Raw genomic sequence first — 16,536 nt, forward strand, 5'->3', positions numbered from 1 at the left:
CTTGCATTTTATTGTAGATATGGCGTCATGCCGCGCAGTGTGGATGTTCTGATTATATTAGTACTACTTACACTCTTTTTTTTATCTGCCTTACCTTATTGTTATTGCAAAACATTATTGCACTTTCGCAGACTTAAGAAGAACGGAGGCCTTCGTCAGGCGCCATAGCCTTTAGCCTCTGCCCCTGGAGCAGACGCTGTATCTACTCTACTCGGCTCAAATAAATCTTTGCAATTTCAGTTTCAATTTCAAAATCTGTAGTCAGTGATCTGTGCATAGATGAACTCCTGTCTGAGTGTCTACAGAGCAAAATACGACGCGCAAATAAGTGCTTCAATTTGCTTATCAACAGGTGCGCCCCCGGCTTGCACGATGGTTTAGGTCAATTCATTATTGGAAGCAGGCACAACACGGATACCGTAAAGCAGGCGCTGGCATAGAATCAGGCTATTAATCAAGAGTGCTTTTTCCACCAAAGATTACTAGTGGATACAAAGGACTCGGTATACGTCAGGTAATTGCCCAAAACTGGTGAAAAAAAGATAAGAGGAGGAGCACTGCCAGCAAACGGAGACCTCACTCTAACGAAAACACCGTAACTATAACAACCAAGTCTAGCTTTCATGGACATCACTTTTTAATTGTGAGGCAGCTGTGTTATGGTACTGTCCTGCTATTAACGCATTGAAGGCGATGGTGTAACTTTCATATGCGCAACAAAATCTACCTTTTAAACTTTGTCCTGCGTTTGCACCAAGTAATTAAAACTGCTATAGAAAACCAATGGGGTGCATTCTTTTTTACTGTAATTAGCATAAAACTACAAGCGTCCCAAAAGGGACCTGCGGATGTACTGATTGTTATAGTGCAATTTTACAATATGCGAAAAGGTAGCTTGAATAAGCACCTTCAAAATGAAAAATGCGTTTGTCCTGAATTGCTGGGTATGAGAAGAAAACTGAACGCGCCGTTAAAACCGAGCCATGTGGCGCGCACTTCCACGGCGAACTTCGCTCGGCCAGCACCACATGCGGCGAAAAACAGGCGGCCGCTCTCAGGCCGCCACCGCCATGATTTCAATGTTGCTGGAAACGGGCGTTATTCTATATACTCAGCAAAATGCTGAAAAGAACAGCTTTGCATTTGCAATTAAGCTATTTCTTTATTCAATTGTGACACAGACAAATTATTCTTTGTGACCCCTTTCTGCGAAAAAAAATTGTTAACCTTTACCTTCCACGCTTTCTGACGTCAAACAACGCGTACCGACTAAGCCTACCTGCTCTGAAAATTTGCGCGATTTTAGCAATCTGAAAATTTGGCTAGTGTCATCGCTAAAAGTTTGTGCTGCGGCCATCGTCAGAGAAACCGCAAGCTTCGTGCGTCGTTCATTGCCGTGAACTTGCGGCACAGCACAGTACAGCGGCAACGACGAATTGGTACTGAACGGAGATGCCTGGGCGCCGCCATGTTGCCCGAACTTAGAGTGGCGTGTGGAAGCGGGCAGAAGCAGTCGCGGTCGCGCCCTGATTGGTCCGCACTGATAACGCACATTAGCCGCTTCCGGCAGGTGGCTGACCACCCGGCGAACCTGTCTAGCCCGATGGCAAGGCTTGATCTACCGCGAACAGCCGCCAGCCGCCGGGCTGCCGTTCGCTAGTTTTCTAATGAATGCTACATTGGCCACGAACTTGCGATTTCGATGTGCCGGTGCTCCGAGGAGGCACAGAGACCAACCTTGAGCCGTTGCCTAGCAACCGCCGCAGCTGGCGGACGCCGCGCGCTCGCCGCGCCATCTGGCATGACGTCACACCGCGCGCCTCGCCGCGGAGCCGCCGCCGCCGTTTGGTATGACGTCACACCGCTTGCCTCGTCGTTGTTCTCGCCTCCGCTCGCTTCGCCAGCTATGGTGCATGCCTGATAACATGTCGGAGGATTAAAAAGGACAGCTCGCGTGCGCCGCAACCACAGTTGAGGAGGCAGTATGGACGGCGACAAGTCTGCTGAGCAGAAGGATGCCTAGAATCGAAATCGGAACGAGATGAAGAGGAAACGAATCGCCCAGGAAACGGGGGAACAGCGCGTTGAACGCCGTGAGTATGCCGCCGCGAGACGGGCACGCTTAACGTCCGATGTCTCGACCGCTAGCAGCAGCGACAGCAGCCGGATGAGAGGTCTGAGTCCTGCTTTCGTTACTCATATCCTCGCACAGCCGTGCTAAGGAACTACCAATTTTTTGTCGCTTTTTTTAAGATTCAGTCGCCGTGGTCGCAGCACTGTTTCCGAGAAGACCAACCGGCAGTGTCGTCCGAGAGGCTCGGTCTGAAAAGACACTACGGGAGACGCGCCGAAAACTAGGATTGGGTTGCAGCATCCAATATTCCGGATAGAGGTGACCGTATGCCAAGTGGAAATGTGCAGTTCGACGTTGTGCTCAAACCCCATTCGGAAGGGGCGTTCGTCGAAGTAAGGTACGACAAGTGCGAAAAGCCAACTCCTCATAAACCCAACCTCACTGAAGACGACCTAACTCAAAACTCATGCAGGAGCTTGCTGTTTAATCTGCTGGACGTACGAAGGACGGGGTCGTTTTAAATTCAACATACACAGGTTTGGCCTCACAGGTCATTTTGACCCTTGGGGTTGTCACTTCGAAGTCGAGGTCAACCTCGAGATGTCAAAGCCTCATAGCTTCAAAAGTGGCCTATAGACTGTCTAACATGTTTCAGAATCTATTGCCTTCCTACATTTTCTTTTTTGTAGTCAGTCTATCGACTGTCTACAGACAAGAGTCTGCTAAAAGTGCATGGCCATAAATCTATACGTAGACTGTCTGTACACTGTCTATAAGGTTTTGTATTGCCTAGAGACTAGCCACTAGTCTATAGGATTTTTCTATAGAAAGTCTATAGCCTCTATTATAGACAACAGTCTATGGACAATCTATAGACCGTGTAACGGGATTAGTTTCCCACCTCTGGCGGCTTGCAGGCTTACCGCTCCGTTACGCCTATACTTTCACTATACTCACGGAAGGCTCTGATTGCGGTGAGGATTGCAGTGTAGACGAGCATCAACGGCCGAGAATTCTCGTCCTGCACGCAAGAGCCAGCTTTGTTACACGGTATAGTCTGTTTTTTCTACGGTGGTATAGGTGTAAGATGATTATCATAGAACAGATACTGCGAATAGCGCCTCGGCAGTGTATTTGTCCAGCACGAACGTTTCTTCCTTCCGAGATTCCTTCCCAGTTTTTTTTTATTCGCGGTCAGAACGGGTAGCACTCGGCCTCCCCACTCGTCCGTCCAGTGCCGGTGGCGCACGGTGGTAGATGCGCATGGCGTGCTTGACGCTCTGCACGAGCGGGAAGTGCTTCTCGGAGCAGATGCCCCGGATGTCGTCCTTGTCCACTTGAACCAGCATCACACACAGGTCAGGGTGCTTGCGCAGCGCCAACCGCACCTATGTGAACGAGAGGCAGCTGTGAACGCTACAAACAAAACTGGGCCCATCAAGGAGCAGCGTTCTAGCATGTGGAACTTCCTTCACAAAGAACGTAGGAATTTGACGGGATTCAGCCTTTAAAACAATTGTCATCTGCGTCTTAAGCACGGTGGAAGCGTCTAGGGTCGTGTACTTGTTTTATACGCGAAAACCGTCGACGTGGAACCCGCTGGAAGGGGCAGTGGTATAGGTGACCTTGAACTAAAAGTCGTTTTGAGCAGTGGAGGAAGTTGACAGATAGCGCTAGAATTGGCGTAGCCGTGCTAGAGAGCTGGACGATCGATTCGTTAGCATTACATGGACACCGCAGTGTTAAGAACTGCAGTGTTTTGAAGACCGATTTACAAACTTTGCACGTTCTCCTGCACAAGCTCTCGAGGTGTGGTAATCTGTCAATCGATTACTTAAAATGGACAACAGAAAAAAAAGCATCGTACAGGAAGGAGCCGTAGCCGACAGTCATGAAGCTCTCACTGCATTAATGCACGAGGTGGCTTTTTTTATTCATTAACACTAAACATCCTTTTTAAGGATTACTACATAAAACGTGTGTTGCAGAGCAAATATTTTCATCATGGGAGGATCTAAACGTCATGAATCACAGCGAAGTACGACGTCATTGATCAAATCATTCCAGGCTTTTCTAGTGGGAAATTTAAACTACACACGTGTTTCAGTTAAATCTCCAGGCCGAACGGATCACAGCGACTCAACGACAGGACGTCCTGCTCTGATGGCGCGCTATCATAATACGGGAGCTACGGTATTCTGATATTCCGAAGTTCGAAGCAATGTGGCGAGTCTTCAAATCTTAACATTCCGTTCTAGCACTTAGACAACACTAAACATGAATACGCCAATATGGGAGTAAAATAGGAGTAAGGTATTCTCTTGCGCACACCCCTTTATAAAAAGGTGTGTGCTAGAGGACAGCTTACTGCCTTTTTACTCCTTTCCGTTTAGAGTGAACGGTCCTGGAGTCTGACGAAAACGTCAGACTCCGGTGCTTACATAATGGAGGTCTCCGTCTTTATTTCGACCACCGTCACTGCAATCGAACCAGGCAACCATAAAGTAGGAGCGCGAAACAACCGGTACCGTCCTAATCAAAGACCGCGGAAATAGATTTCATGCAGACCTACATGCTGCTTCAAGGGGGCGTTGGCGTTAGGTACTCCGTGCGGTGCTGGTTTACTAGTTGCGGCAAGGAGTAGCGACACCAGTTCAGTTTCTTCAGCTCCTACGTAGATTTTAAAGACCAAGGCGCCTTCGGTGTGCGCGCAGATGTATATCATGAGCTTTAGCAGCATGATTCAGAGCACACGTAAGGTGTACCTACCGAAATATGTCCAGGATTGTGCGTGGTAGGCACCCGCACTTCTTTCATGTACTTCTCGTTCCTTAACAGCATGCTAATTTTAAAGCACACTAAAAATGGTGCTTCGACGCTGGCCAGCAGTGATGTGCGCTGCCTTTAACAAACCAAAATAAAACGCTGTCATCCGCAAAAGAGCGCGAGGTTGCATTTCTGCTAAAAATTTCCTCGGTGTCTAAACGTTAAACGGAAGTGATGTCGTGAGTACTGGGTCCATTTTATGGCGCAACCATATGCACCCCCGCTAAATGGAGCCGGACAACAGGAGCTCACCTTTGCCGCAATGGTCTTCTCGGTGTCATAACCGACCCATGTCATCCCGCTGCGCGCGTAGTAGCCGATTGCGGGCTCGATGTACTTCACCTCGTTCCACTGCCTCTTGCAAATCTGCGCCAAGCAAAAAGTTCGAAGAAGCGGTGAAACACTCTGCGACTGCATTCTGACCAAGGCCTCAAGTTACCAGAAAATAAGAAAGCCAGGATCATTGCAAGATACGTTGAACGTTGAACCTTCCCAGAATAATGTGCAATTTTAACGAGATAGCATTAAAGGCCTCGTTCTCCGGAAAACCCGGCGTCGGCGTTGTCATCGTTGGGAGCGAAAAATCACGGGCATGGCCCTGGCAGGTGCTAGCTAACAGCTGACATGGCCGGGCACAGATTGGTCGTAGGGTTGTGCGATGTCACGTGACATGGCCGATTTGGGAGCAGCTGCCAACAACGGCTTCTCAAATGAGATGAAAGGCTGAGGGGAATCGAACCCTACAGCACCCTTCCAATCAGATTCGTTCATGCCCCCCCTATAGGCCGCGCAGGCACGGTCTGGCTTGGCCATGCAGGGTTTTACATAGGCGTTAATCGACTAAAGCTATTGCTGCGTCATACCATTAAGGCGGAGCTTAAGTGTCTCCTACTGTTTTTATGGAGTAACTTCATACACAAACGGCTCTTTAATAAAACCATAAAAGGGAAAGTTCCATCATTCTGAAGCCGATATTCTTGCTATATTAACTGCGCTCACTGCTTTCAGCCGTTCACAGCACAAAACAATGATTAAAGTGGTTAGATATTCCCAATGTAGTGCCTCAACTGCCTGCAGGCTCGAAGGCGCTTCTGACAGAAGGCTCATAGGCGACTGTATGCTTGCCTCCCCGTATGAGGCGTCCCTGATGTGCTTCGCGGCAGCCCCGAGTCCGTGGTGCGCGGCGTCCCGGAGCTGGAACTGGTTTCCGCCCAGGGTGAGGGTGAAGCACAGGCGTGACTTGGGGGACCGGGCAGCCAGCTGGGCCAGGTTGTCGATCTCGCGGTTCTGCGTGCGTTGCGCGACGAATAGTGAGAGCGAGTGATGAATTAGAAAAAGTAAAACGGGCACTGTTTTCCTTGTGCTCGTATTCTACCACGGCGCTTCGAATGGCAGCCTGGCTGCCGCTGTATATGAGGCAACCACAAAAGTTAGTTTTATAGGGTTTAACATGCTCAAGCTGCATGTAGACTGCGAATGGCGGCGTATTGGAGGGAATTGGATTAATGTATATCACCTGGTGATCGTTAAGTTGTGCTAACATCGATCACTCAGCACACGGGCGCCTTTTGCCCTGCCGCGCATGACCGGGATTCGATCTCACTTCCTCGTGCTCATTAACCGAACTCTTTAGACATCGAACAACTGCGACGGGCAGAATGGTAGCTTTAGAAATGACCTCTAGCGACCGAAAACTATACAACAAAATGTAGATAGCGCCGTGATTTTCGTCCTGCAACAGTTGAAAACAACGGCTGGGGGGGGGGGGGGGGGCAAATGGTCAAGCAACAGCGGCATTTAAATGTCATGTATGATGGAAAGCTTTAGCACAGTGTATACTGCTACCCTCCTGCTGCCATTTCACATACGCCGAAACTCCTCAGTCTTATGTGACCCCACAGCTATAGCCTGCGCACCTTAACCTGTCCCAACCATCTTCGTATGTGCTTTTAGCAGTGGCGGTACACCGACGTTGTGCAGTCTAGCGCTGTGTAAATCTTCCTATTGGAGCGTTTCTGCCTAGCGAATATGGCGACCATTATACCGCATGCCACATGCACAGCTCAGACACTGTTAGATCTGGGCCGCCGCGGTGGCTCAGTGGCTATGGTGCTCGGCTGCTGACCCAAAAGACGCGGGTTCGATCCCGGCCGCGACGGCTGGAATTTCTTTGGAGGAGAAATTCTTGAGGCCCGTGTACTGTGCGATGTCAGTGCACGTTAAAGAACCCCAGGGGGTCGAAATTTCCGGAGCCCTCCACTACGGCGTCTCTCATAGCCTTAGTCGCTTTGGGACGTTAAACCCCATAAACCAACCAACTGTTAGATCTGTTCCCGCGGAGTTATCTTCGCACGCTCATAGGTGGCTGGCTATAATAGTATATGACATGCCAGCCCCTTCTGATGTCACGCAGCGGTAACAGCAGGCAGATAAGAGACGAACGCTTCGAGACACTAGCACCTTATTGGGCGAACTTAGGTCCTCCAGCTTGTAAACTATATTTTTGGCGGCGAGCGTAGCAGTGCACAAGTGGCAGTCGTGGGAATAGGAACCATCATGACTCCCAGCCGCAATCTATTGTTCTCTGACCCCGGAATCTCAAGACAATCTGCGCGCATAGCCTCTAACAAGCTTGAAAATTTTAGACGCATACGCAAGCGTGTAAAATCTTGCGCGCACAGATGAATTGTGTGTGGAGAACCGGCTAACTCGTACCGTTTTAGTGAGAACAGTAAGACCACACCCCTCAGCGGCAGAAAAGAAGTTTGGCTGAAAAAGTAAGCCTAAGTAAATCTCACTTCGGCGCTAATGATTTTGAACAAAATTACTGGCGTTTTAGAGACAGGATTGACTAGAAAGGACATCACTCAGAGCAATCTTTAGGGGTAATTAGTTAATGCTAATAACTCGGTTGTGATTAGGATCAATTAACCATTCGTACTAACTGTTTAGTTGTTTGATGTAAGGAGTAATTACTGCCTTATTAAAGGAAGCCACCAATGTGAAGGAAGGATTTCTTGGAAGCACTGTACTGAACCTACCGCACTTTTTAGCGTGGCTCCAAATAAAGAGGCATTATTAAGGCCAAGGATGTGTCGATGCCCTTACCAGAAACTGTGAGGAGGTGCTGTTGTCGTACTTGCTGTACGGGTTGGTCAGCGTGGTTCGCTCGTCCGTGTGCCTCACGTAGCTCGTCTTGAAGCTCGCAAAGTCCACCAGCCTGCACGGGATACAACCACGATGGAACGACGCTATCAAAAGCGCGCGAGAAGCGCGACCGCTGGCACGCGCATAAGCAACCTATTCAGATGCCTGTGACATCCGGATTTCGACTGGTTGGAAAGTACGTTGGGGTGTATATCAGCGTCTGACCGCACTTTGTTCTCGCTTGCCTTATCAAAGTTTGGGATATCTGCCGCAGCATTCGTATGCATAAAGGATTTATATACAGCGAAGAAAATATAGATGTGTTAAAGGGATACTAACACAAAGTTTTGGGCGTGCGTTTTCATGAATTCGAAGATGCGACCGGGCCTAAAAATTATGAAAATGAGGTCAAAATACCAGTTCGCAGAGTGAATAATTAATTACGATTAATTCTGTACCGGCAGTTGCGGCCTCGGTCGGCGCTAGCTCTGCAGTGCATCCTGACGTCACAGCCGAACGGCCAATCTCGATACCCACATTCCTGACGACGTTGGAGTCGCCAGAAAGTATTGGTTGTTTCTGTGAACAACCACTGAGTTTGGTGACGTCATAGTAACTGGGGTTAATGCACCTTGGCGTCATTCGATGCGTGTGGAACTGCAGAGGAGCTCCTCGGACAACGTTCAGAATCTTATTAAATTATGTTCCACTCAACACCTTACACTAAAACTTGTTTGAAAGCATCTATCTCCACACGCGAGTGAAATAAATCATATTGTTTGTTTGCGTTAGAAATTTTGTCTTTGCTCCATTAATAAGCGTGCATTTCCATTTTAGACGTACGAATAGTTGCGGTTATCGATGCCGCGAGTGACCTCGTGAATGAACTGGGCGCCTGGCAAAGCCTTTATCCTCTGCTGGCGCGCTACGTGACATTATGCTTCCTCGCTCACCGCGGCGTAAGAGAGATATTTGTTCCAATAAATCAACGTCAAATGACGTGAATGAGCAGTAGATAATGTCAGCAGCGACTGACAGCAGGATTACGCCGGAGTCCTGTTCGTTCATATTTCAAAACTCTTCCCCCATTACGTATTCTTCACTGCTGCTGTTAATTTCTGCAGCTGGTAGATTAAAGTATAAGCTTAGATTTCCATAGTTGACTAATGGTCATTTATTTCCTCTATGCGGTCAACACCATGATTCTACTCTGTCACGAATCTTGCAGCTCGAACATTCGCTTTTGTTCAGAACATACTGTTTTCCGTTAATGCAGATATTGGAAATTGATAATGGAGAGTTCTGACGTTGTACATACTCATACTCTATAGTTTAGAAATTTTATTGGTTTGTTAGGGTTTACGTCCCAAAGAAACTTACGCTATGAGGGACGCCGCAGTTAAGAGCTCCGGGCATTTCCACCACTTGGAGTTCGTACACATTTCTCAAATTAAGTCGAAGCACTGGCTATTTTTTTTCGCAGGCCCGTTTTCATACTCCAGGTTATGTGCCGTTCTTACTTCATGGAAACAACCCGTTAGTTTTAATTTTACCTGGTGTTGTAACGAAGAATATCTGACATGCGCAGGCATGCAGGTTCAACAGTCTCGCAAGATTTTTGTGTTATGCTAGTCCATCGAATTGGGCTCTGCGAAGAACGGTCTCGCACTAGTGAGAGACTCCGGGGTACCCAGAGAAATTTAAGAAAGCTATCTTTTGCATGTCCCGGAAAATAAAAATGAAAAGTCATAAAACGGTGTACTAGTTACGTGTTAGATTATCCCTGTCTGCAAATTCTACTGGATGCTATAGTTCGTAGTTCCTTTGAAGAACAAAAGATTGGAAGAACACCTAGGTTGACGAAGTGCTACTCTTTGATCCATAGCATTTCAGCGATCTCATAATAAAGGTCATTCAACTGCATTAACGTCACCTAAACAACGGTGTGGGACATCTTAGGCCTACAGGAATTATTGAATACATAAAACAGGTGTCCTTAAACTAAAGAGCTCGCTCCTAATTTCTGTATCGTACATGACACAGCAGTGACACTAGAGATTGGCTAGGGCTTGTTTAGTCAAGGGAGAGGTGCCCCTGAAATTATTTCCTACTTGAGGATCTTGAGGAGACCACTCTCCACGGTCTTCTGCGTGCGGTCGATACCGATGGTGATCAGATACTGCCTTTTGAACGAGTCTCGCAGGGCCTGCAAAATGAAAAGAAAAATATAACAGTACGATGTCAGCCACTCACATCTAATTGCACCAGCCGAAGGAGATCGTATAAGTTTCTACAGATCGTACCATAAATGGAGCTGTACTTTTAATAAATCAAAAAGCCTTTGAATTCAAGGAAAGCCCAAGGGAGCGTTCTCTTGTGGTGCTAAGGTAGGGAATAAATTAGGGAATGATGCTAGATGAAAGATAATTTTACAGAAACGGAGTGCGAGGGTTTCGATCCCACCGGCGGGATGTTAATCTTTTCTTCTACTCCCTAATAAATTGTGCCGCCGCGGTGGCTCAGTGGCTATGGTGCTCGGCTGCTGGCCCAAAAGACGCGGGTTCGATCCCGGCCGCGGCGGCTAGAATTTCTTTGGAGGAGAAATTCTAGAGGCCCGTGTGCTGTGCGATGTCAGTGCACGTTAAAGAACCCCAGGTGGTCGAAATTTCCGGAGCCCTTCACTACGGCGTCTCTCATAGCCTTAGTCGCTTTGGGACGTTAAACCCCACAAAACCAAACCAAACCTAATAAATTATCCATCTAAACTACCCATCTGAATTCATTCCTTAACTAACTTCCCATTTTCCTGCTCACAGTCACATGCAGATAACATTCCCTTGTGTTTTCCTTGGTTTGAACTTTTCAATCCTTACGTATGCCGTAATTTCTGGTATAGAGTCCGAGGGTTATGCTTATTTAATTTGTTTCTAAAATCTGCGATTAAAACGTGCAATATCCAAGACAGTGCCCACTACAATAACTCTTTTTGCTATCATACTAACTCTATGCTCAAGTTTCTTGCCATCGCGGTGTTTATTGGATCTATGCGTGAACAAAAGACACTAGCAGCCATATCCTTTCGAAGAATATCATCCTTCCTCTCATGGCAACGCATATGAAAAATAAAGACGTGAATGATAATTGGAACCTAAATTCATAAGGCATGCGTGTAGCCCGGCTGGTATTGCAAGCGGTCAACGAAATATTGTGTCGTGTTTCATCCCTCAGGAAGAAAGATTGTTAAACCAATGCTGCAGACGTCTTCCCTCAAAACAAAATAAAAATAAAACAAAGAATACAGTGAAGACGACCCTTTTATTGATGTAGAAATGATTGATCGTGTTTGAGTCAACAGCCTGGTTGATGATGATCTTCGTGGGCTGACATACTGCGTATTTTTTTTTTTTGCAGCGAATGAAGAAAAAATGCACAATCGCAAAAAACGAAGCATGTTGGTGTTTCGGCAACTTAATCAGCTTAGAGAATCGGTCGCTAATCTGCTGAGAGAATTGGATTTAAATAGTTGAACACTTTTCCCCGCCATATGATTAAACTAGCGACACTAACAGCTAGAGAGTATGATCCGTGATCACCGTTTGGAACTGAGTGGCAGAGCAACCGGGCTCCAGAGATCCGAGGCTGAAAGATAACAGCTTGCTTCTTTGAAAAATGCCCGGCAGGGGTGGCACCTCGATTCCATTTTCATTCCCGTTTTTCGCCAACTTGTTAAAGCTGTTCCTCTGTCTTTTGAAAATATCGTTTTTGTCAACAGAACTCAGTGCTAAATCGATACCGGCCAGCTTCAGTTTGTCTCCCGTGTTCATTTCAGTATGTTATTTCATTTAGAGTACGTCATCAGGACTACGTTAGTCGGGAGGTGGGTGCACTCGGGAGTATACCATCTATGGTCACGTTACTCAACCGGCTTTGAGAATGAACACATTTAATAAGGGCAGCAGTACAACTGTCACTTCTTTAATCGCGAGGATAAAAAAATTTCTTGGTGTTTTGCACATTCTGTTAGGTGTAAATTACTTGGGCGGCTTTCCGTGAGCAAACACCTCAGCGCTTCTAGTTGATATTTAAATACGATTTTCATTGACTGTGTAATGTCGTCAGTGAAAACGTCTAAAATATGTTGGAAACTCCATAGAATTTTTTTCTAAAGTGGCCCCTATATTCATGAAATCCAGAAAGTATATGTAATAAAAAAGAAAGCCGCAATGACTATATGATTTAAATCAGCCACTTATATAACTTCTGAGAGTCTACGAACGGTAAAACTGCGAATGCATACCAAGCGACACAGCATAAAAAGCCTAGCGAAATAAATATTCTTTCATGCGCCAATGCTGCAGTAGGTCAGTTGAAGTTCTTGGGTTCTTTTACATAGCATTAGCTTTTTGCCGACAGTCATCTTTCACGATGGCCGTGATCCTGCGGCAGCTGACACTCACCTTGTTGGGAAATGCTTTTTAATTGGTCTAATTTTGCTAGCAGAAACAAAAACCTCCACGTTTTTGCAGCCTCCACCCTGCATAATAAGCTCGGTATTGCAGTGAAAAATAAACACGGCACATAACTCGATACACCTAAGCAACCAAGCATGAGAAAACAGGCAATACAGACCACATAGCTAATACATCATAATACGACGTACCTAAGCAACAAAAGAATAGGAAAACGGCAATGAACAGCACAGCACTAAGAAATAAAATGCAACTGACCACGCCTCACGTTTTGATCCCTGCTCAAAAAAGCTGTATGATGCAATAAACTCATACAGTTTGTTCTATACTTATCATACAAATCATTCAAAATTACCTTACAACTGTAATATATTTTTGCAAAATCATACATTTATCACTCAGATATCATACAATATCATACAAATTCTATGACAGTTGTGTGACTAAGCCTGTATGAAGTCATTGTCTCATACAACTTTTTTCAGTAGGGGAATTGAATTTAATTGCTTTTATTTCCATCAACTTCCATCAGTGCGCAATGGATCCAGACCACACCGCTGTCGCAGTGGCCCCCTAAGGTTTGTTAATTAAGTGGTCCCAAGATTTCATAGTGTGTTACCAAAGGTGTCCCCAATCACCGATGTCGCAGATCTTTGCCTGAAACCTGACCTTGAAACCCCAGCCTCGAACCGAAAGCGAAATGGCACGCGGCGTGCTAGGGCACATGCTTCGCATTTTGCCACGTAAGCTGAATTGACTGTTATTTTAAGGCGAAAGCCTTTAATGTCTCATCGTTGTAAGCAGCAGTTGTCGACAGAGAATGTCACGCTTTTCAGTTGGTCGAAACGGTCGTGATGTCACAGTGCGCCAATTTCAAACGGGGCCAATTGTACTTTGGCTAGTATCCATGCAACCAATTGAAGGGACCATATAGTGATGCTCCAAGTGGGACTGAGCTTAGTTAATTGCTTAATTACCCAATTAGCCTAATTAACTTGTCTAGTCACGCCATGTAAATAAATAAAACCTAGTAAGAAATTGGTCGAGCTCGGGAACCGAACCCCGGTCTTCGGAGTGCGAGACGAGCATGCTATCCACTCCGCCATGCTAGCTCGATGGTTTGGAATGAACAAAGGCACGTCTAGTGAATACGGTGTCATCGCTCACTGTCATCCTCCTCCTTTCCCTTCCGGCGAGGTTTAGGTGTCCACCGAGATATGAGAGAGAAATACATTTCCTTTCCTCAAAAACCAATTTACCGACGAGCGAGGCGTAGAACCGAATGGGCGATGGCGTTCTATGGACTCCCTGGCAGCGTTGCAAGACGCTGTCGCGTTCCACTCTTAGAGGCGAAGCTTAACATCTTAACCACACATCAGTGACCACACTTTAGGTCAAAAAAGTGCCCCCCCCCCCCCCCCCCCCCTGGATTTTGACGGGTGTCCACCGAGATATGTGAGACAGTTACTGGGTAATTTTCTTTACTCAAATACAATTTTCATTTTCTTCATTAGGGGCCATCTTCGTCTTTCTTCTTTCACTCCCACTTCCTCCGTTCCTCTACGGTGCGGTTCAGGTGTCCACCGAGATGACAGAGATTTACTGCGCCATTTCTTTTCCTCAAAAACCGTTGCGTTGAAACGGCAAGGCATCGCGCCGCCGAACGGGTGGTGGCGTTCCGTGGACTCCCTGGCAGCGCTACAACACGTACGCTGTCGCGTTCCACTCCTAAAGGCGAAGCTTACGCTTAAGCTTAATTAGCAGTTAATTAGTATTCAGGCATTAATCAGTAATTAACCATTAATTAGTGATTTGTCATCACTTAGTAATTAGTACTCAATTACATGTGACGCCACCAGTGCCACAGAAGCACTGAAAGTGGTGCGGAAAACGCTTTCGCCTCTACGCACTTTAGACAGTCAAAGTGCCCCCTGAATTTTTTGTTTTGTTTTTTCTTCTCAGTGTTAAAAGAAGGCGGTTCGGGTACCGTGATGATGCGGGTGACGTTCTCCACGTTCCTGGGCAGCAGGTCCAGTCCCGCCAGGTGCAGCCCGTCGACGCCGCTGCGGTCGAGCCACACGCGGGCGTCGGAGGCGAGCTTCTGCGGAGACCAGCCCGTGTGCAGCATCGACTTCAGCTCCACCGAGAGCAGAAGGCGCACGTCGCCCGCCGTCTCACGCACGTGGAGGAACTTCTTGAACGCGCCTGCGTCGGCATAGCGAGTCGAACGCCGCTGCCCCTCTATACTACGTCTTAAATATCTTCAAAGTATACTGCGCACACAGAAACAAGGACCTGAAGGTACACACAACAAGCGCAGACTCGCGACTAAATTCATATTCGTAATTGAATTCAAAATGGAAAGCTTATGGAATACGGTTCCAGTAAAACGTTAAACTCGTGACGTCAGCGTGGCATGATCGCAGTGTCGAGTGACGTGCGGCACACCCCAGTCGGCACTCCTTACATCACTCGTTGTGTAGCTCTTTTTAGTGCCACCAAACTGTAAGACGTAGTTCAAAAGAGTGCGTTGCTAGGCGAGTCGGTAAGACATATCTTGAAAATATACTGCGCACACGAAAACAAGGACGTGGAGGTACACACAGCAAGCACAGACTCGCGACTGAATTTATATGAAAGGAAGCACATGTGTAGCTCTTTTTAGTGCCAGCAAACTGTAAGACGTAGTTCAAAAGAGTGCGTTGCTGGGCGAGTCGGTAAGACATATCTTGAAAATATACTGCGCACACAAAAACAAGGACGTGGAGGTACAAACAACAAGCACAGACTCGCGACTGAATTCATATGAAAGGAAGCACATCTTACATGCCTTCAATCGTCATATCTGGGACCATGCGCAGTTCAGATATCTGCCTTCCTTTTGATAAAGGTTGATCGAAAGGTTGATCGAACGCCTCGGCAAGTTCACGTGCGGCCTGAACTCTGCTTCTCTTTAAAATTTTTGTTTTCGTTAGCAAATGTAGGCACGGCTTGTCGCGTGTCGCCTCCGGGCAGGCGGCGCAGTGCAGGGCTAAATTCGATCCTGTATTTGTCTTCATAGAAAGCTGGTGTTGCCTTAAGCGGCCATTTAAACATCGGCCCGTCTGACCGATGTATGCCCTTCCACAGGTTAGGGGAACCTCATATACAACGCCCGTCCGACACCTGACATATGGGTATGCATGACGCTACACGCAGTCTTGCGTACTTTTCCCTTCGGACATGACAAGCGGGCATAATGAGGCCAATTTGCACGGTAGGGAAAGTACCGCGATAGTTTCGCACTGCTTCTTTATAACTGTTTTTGTCATATTCATATCTCCGCTGCTCTCTGCAATTCCATTTTGCCCTGGGCACTTAGACAAACAACTATTAAGCATGAAGAGAAAAGGAGGTGCTGTCTGCATTGTGTTATGCCTGGTCATATAGCTCAGGTATTGGTGGAAGTAGGTGTCTTCACTGGGGCCAGGGATGATATGCTGCAGAGGCATCGCTGCCACTTCTTCGTTTCTATGGAGCGGGTAATTATACTTCGACAAAACTCGGTGGTGAGCTAGCTGGGGACTGTTTCTTTAACTCACTGTTTCAGCTCGTGGCCGTCGCGGTGGCTCAGTGGTCATGGCACTCGGCTGCTGACCCAAAAGACGCGGGTTCGATCCCTGCCGCTCCGGTCGAATTTCGTTGGGGGCGAAATTCTAGGGGTACGCGTACTGTGAGATGTGAGTGCTCGTTAAAGAACCCCAGGGGGTCGATATTTCCGGAGCCCTTCACTACGGTTCAGGAAAGTAAAAACAGCGCTAAATTCTACACAAACCACGTAGAACCATGTAGAATTTAGCGCTGTTTTTACTTTCCTGAACACAATATCACACCAACTAGCACAGCAAAAGGTACTGTTAAACGAACCCTTCACTACGGCGTCCATCATAGCCTCAGTCGCTTTGGGACGTTAATCCCCCATAAACCATTCTTTCAGTTGGAGAGTTGGACGCTGGAGCCCGAGGATATGGCCACGTGGGT

At 47.1% G+C, this 16,536-nt stretch overlaps 1 protein-coding gene across 1 annotated transcript; it reads right to left on the reverse strand.

The window, feature by feature from the left end:
* Positions 1–3,240: 3,240 nt before the first annotated feature.
* Positions 3,241–14,731, reverse strand: LOC149366949 (chitinase-3-like protein 1). The gene is made up of 6 exons (XM_089566139.1): positions 14,504–14,731; positions 10,159–10,253; positions 8,009–8,120; positions 6,026–6,187; positions 5,153–5,266; positions 3,241–3,462 (listed from the first exon to the last, which is right to left on the reverse strand). The coding sequence occupies exons 1-6, from the start codon at positions 14,642–14,644 to the stop codon at positions 3,259–3,261; spliced, it is 828 nt and encodes a 275-aa protein (XP_089422265.1). The 5' UTR covers positions 14,645–14,731; the 3' UTR covers positions 3,241–3,258.
* Between the last annotated feature and the right edge of the window lie 1,805 nt (positions 14,732–16,536).

The sequence above is a fragment of the Amblyomma mixtum genome, chromosome 1, assembly GCF_055824585.1.
Source record: "Amblyomma mixtum isolate Tamu chromosome 1, ASM5582458v1, whole genome shotgun sequence".
Classification (NCBI taxonomy): Eukaryota; Metazoa; Arthropoda; class Arachnida; order Ixodida; family Ixodidae; genus Amblyomma; species Amblyomma mixtum.

What these genes read in the sequence shown, in the direction of transcription:
- LOC149366949 (XM_089566139.1), bottom strand. Translation starts at nt 14,644, where the DNA reads ATGCTGCACACGGGCTGGTCTCCGCAGAAGCTCGCCTCCGACGCCCGC. An exon ending in GGGACGCCTCATACGGGGAG is followed by an intron (nt 5,267 to 6,025) that starts GCAAGCATACAG and finishes TGCTTGGCGCAG; the next exon opens with ATTTGCAAGAGGCAGTGGAA. An exon ending in AGAAGACCATTGCGGCAAAG is followed by an intron (nt 3,463 to 5,152) that starts GTGAGCTCCTGT and finishes TCGTTCACATAG; the next exon opens with GTGCGGTTGGCGCTGCGCAA.